The 3412-nt window shown below is 47.3% G+C and overlaps 1 protein-coding gene across 1 annotated transcript in view; it reads right to left on the bottom strand.

The window, feature by feature from the left end:
* The window catches only part of si:ch73-71c20.5 (DUF4748 domain-containing protein), a 6497-nt gene extending 3660 nt beyond the window's left edge, over positions 1 to 2837 (bottom strand). The window contains exon 1 of the mRNA XM_048593508.1: positions 2734 to 2837. Coding sequence (XP_048449465.1) covers positions 2734 to 2770 — 37 coding nt within the window. The 5' untranslated portion in view covers positions 2771 to 2837. The remainder of the gene's footprint in view (positions 1 to 2733) is intronic.
* Between the last annotated feature and the right edge of the window lie 575 nt (positions 2838 to 3412).

The raw sequence follows: 3412 nt of genomic DNA, 5'->3' as shown, positions 1-3412 counted from the left end.
CCACACGTGAATGTAGACCCACAGCCATGAAGCTGATTCTTAACTGCCCTCTGAATTGGCTGAGTAAGGCACTCCTTTCAAGGAAAATTAGAGACGAGCAAAAAAGCTGGATATGTTAGCGAGGCCCACATGCCATAAACTGTCACCATCATTTTCACATTCTCCCTCCCTTTGTCTCCTCACTACATTAAACCTCCCAGGAACAGCAGACTCCTAGCACCATACCCGACTGATCAGATTTGACGCGTGCTTACACAGCAATCGTAACCAAGATGGGGCATACCTCAACCGAGCGTCAGAATTGACTAGCTGTCTCACGCACTGATGGTCCCATCAGCAATCAATAGAAAGGGCGTAGGAGCAGCAAATTGGACTGGTCATTGTAACCATCTAATCCACAATGTCACCATGCCTGAACACGTCTCTCAATCTACATCCTGGGGGTTATCAGCATTGCAAAGGGCTCATTCCCTGCACTTAGTGGCAGGATTAACAACAACATCAAGGTTAGGTCTGAGAGAACAGAGTTCAGCAAGTTCTGAGGTTGACAGGCGACAGTGAGTGAGGGGAGCAGAAAAATTAAGGAGTCTCATCAACAAGTAAGAAGCCAGAGGGAGGGGACCAGGTGAAAGGTGAGAAGAGAATATAGGTCAAAGCGTCTGTGGAGAGGCCTCCTGTGCAAAGAGCTGGACACAGAGGTGAATGCAATGGGAGAAGATGTTCAACAACATTCCATAGTGATGTTTATTGAGGTAAAAGATGAAAAGGAATAAATTGGAGTCCCTGAATCCTTCAGGAAATAACTCACTTCCTGACTCCCCGAAGCCCGGCCACCATCTACAAGGCACAAGTCAGGAGTGTGATGGAATACTCCCCACTTGCCTGGATGGGTACAGCTCCAACAACACTCAAGAAGCTTAGAATCACATCCACAAACATTCACTCCCTCCATCACTGACGCTCAGTAGCAACAGTGTGTACTGTCTGCAAACTGCACTGCAGAAATTCATCAAAGATGCTGAGACTGCACTTCCAAACCCATGACCACTTCCATCTAGAAAGACAAGGGCGACAGATACATGGGAACACCAGCCCCTGCAAGTTCTCCTCCAAGCCACTCACCATTCTGACTGGGAACTATATTGCCATTACAGTATGTATAGTGAAACACAGAAAATAGGAGCAGCAGTAGGCCATTCAGCCCTTCAAAACTGCTCCACCATTCAATATATTTATAGCTGTTCATCCAACTCAGCACTCTGTTCCTGCTTTCTCCCCATATCCATTGATCTTTTTAGCCCCAAGATCTTTACGTAGAAGGTGCAGTGACCATAGTCCTCCCAGACCACAGTGCTGTCTCTCATTAAGACAGAGAGAGACAACTGATGGTGGTTTAACCTGAGGGTCACTATGCCTCATGTGAAGGGAGAGGTTGAGAAGGAGTGTTCCTCACAGTAATAAAAAAAACTGAAAGAACTGTGGATGCTGAAAATCAGAAACAAAAACAGATATAGCTGGAGAAACTCAGCAGGTCTGGCAGCATCTATGGAGAGAAAGCTGATTTAATGTTTTGGGTCCAGTGACCCTACTTCCGAACTTCAGTTCATCACATTTGAAGGGAATTCCACAGACACACCACTGTGGGTGAAGAAATTTGGTCCTAGAGATCTACAACACAGAAAAAGGCCCTTTAGCCCATCATGTCCATACTGGTGAAAAATAACCATCTCACAATTCTAATCTCATTTTCCAGCACTTGGCCCAGAGCCTTGTATGCCTTGGCATCACAAGTGCACATCTAAATATTTCTTCAATGTGATGAGGGTTTCTGCCTCTACTACCCTTACAGGTAGTGAGTTCCAGATTCCCACCACCCTTTGACTGAAAAAGATTTTCCTCACATTTCCTTGAAACCTTCTTGCTTCTTCTCTTAAAACTATGTCCCCGAGTCATTGATCCCTCCATCATTTCTTCGTGACCACTCTATATATGCCCCTCATAATTTTATACATTTCAACTACGCCCCTTCTCAATCTCCTCTGCAGGAAGATAAGTTACCCTAGTCTGTCCAATCTCTCTTCATAACTGAAACTGTCCAGTCCAGGCACATCCTGGTAAATCTCCTCTGCACCCTCTCCTGTGCTATCAGATCTCTCCTATAGTGTGAGTTCTAGGATTGTACACAGTACTGTAGCTGTGGCCTAACCTAGGTTTTATACACTTCAAGCATCACCTCCCTTCTCTTATAATTGGCCTTGCCTTGGCTAATAAATACGTTTATCATATGCCTTCTTGACCACTTTATCCACCTGTCCTGATAACTTATGGGACCAATTTACATCCATACCAAAGTCCCTCTGATCTTCAGTCTTTCCCAGGTTTCTTACCATTCATCGAGTATTTCCTTGTCTTGTTTGTCCTGCCTCAGTGCATCATCTCACATTTCTCCTCATCTCAGTCTGAAATGGCCTACTCCGTATCCTTAGACTGTGACCCCCCGGTTCTGGTCTCCCCCACCATTTGGGAACATCCTTCCTGCGTTTACACTGTCTAATCCTGTTAGAATTGTACAGGTTTCTTATCAAATCCCCCCCCTCCTTCTTCTAAACTCCACTGAATATAATCCTAACTGACCCAGTCTCTCTCCACAACTAAATGTGTAGTAGATACTCTCTGTTTCCCTAAGACGCCTACTCTATGAGTGACCTTCCTCAAAGGGAGACGGGGATTTACCTCTGCTCCAGGAACAGGTCATCCGAGCTACCGCCATCTTGGTCCTCCAGTATCCCAGCAAGCAGCGGGGAGGACGGAAACTTCCTCACGGAGCATGCGCAGATACCGCCGCGGGTGAGACGGGACTTCAAATTCACGATTCGAGATGGTGATTTACTCCAATGGATGACATTTAGGAGAGATCTGGGAAGAGGTACTAAGTGAAGTGGAATCAGGGACGGTTTCCCCTCGATCAAGGCGGGACTACAACTCCCAGGGGGTCCCGCGGCGTGTAGTCGGAGCCCCGGATATTCCATTCCCCACAGTCGTCTGGGTGATACCGGAAGCCTATTCTGGATTGGCTGGATACGCTGTCAATCATACGTCAAGCTTCCGGTTGGTGTGCTGGGCCTTGACAGGGCGCCTGCGTAAAGCGGCCTGGTCAACGTGACCGGGTTAAGTCAGTTAGTGTAACTAGGTGAGCGGTAACTAGGGACTTGAGGGAGGATGGAAGAGGGGGAGCTGAGTCCCCAGCTGGAGTTACACGAAGGCGAGGAGATTGTGGAAGTGATCGAATTGAATCCTAACCAACAGCCGCAGGAGGAGGGTAAACATATAGAGGGGGCGGGTAATGTATAGGGGACGGGGTGAACGTATAGAGGGGCGGGGAGATGTATAGGGGAGGGGGTGAACGTATAGA

Source organism: Rhincodon typus, unplaced genomic scaffold (assembly GCF_021869965.1).
Source record: "Rhincodon typus isolate 14 unplaced genomic scaffold, sRhiTyp1.1 hic_rhity00002985, whole genome shotgun sequence".
In the NCBI taxonomy this organism is placed as follows: Eukaryota; Metazoa; Chordata; class Chondrichthyes; order Orectolobiformes; family Rhincodontidae; genus Rhincodon; species Rhincodon typus.
This window is presented reverse-complemented; position numbering and strand designations above follow the sequence as displayed.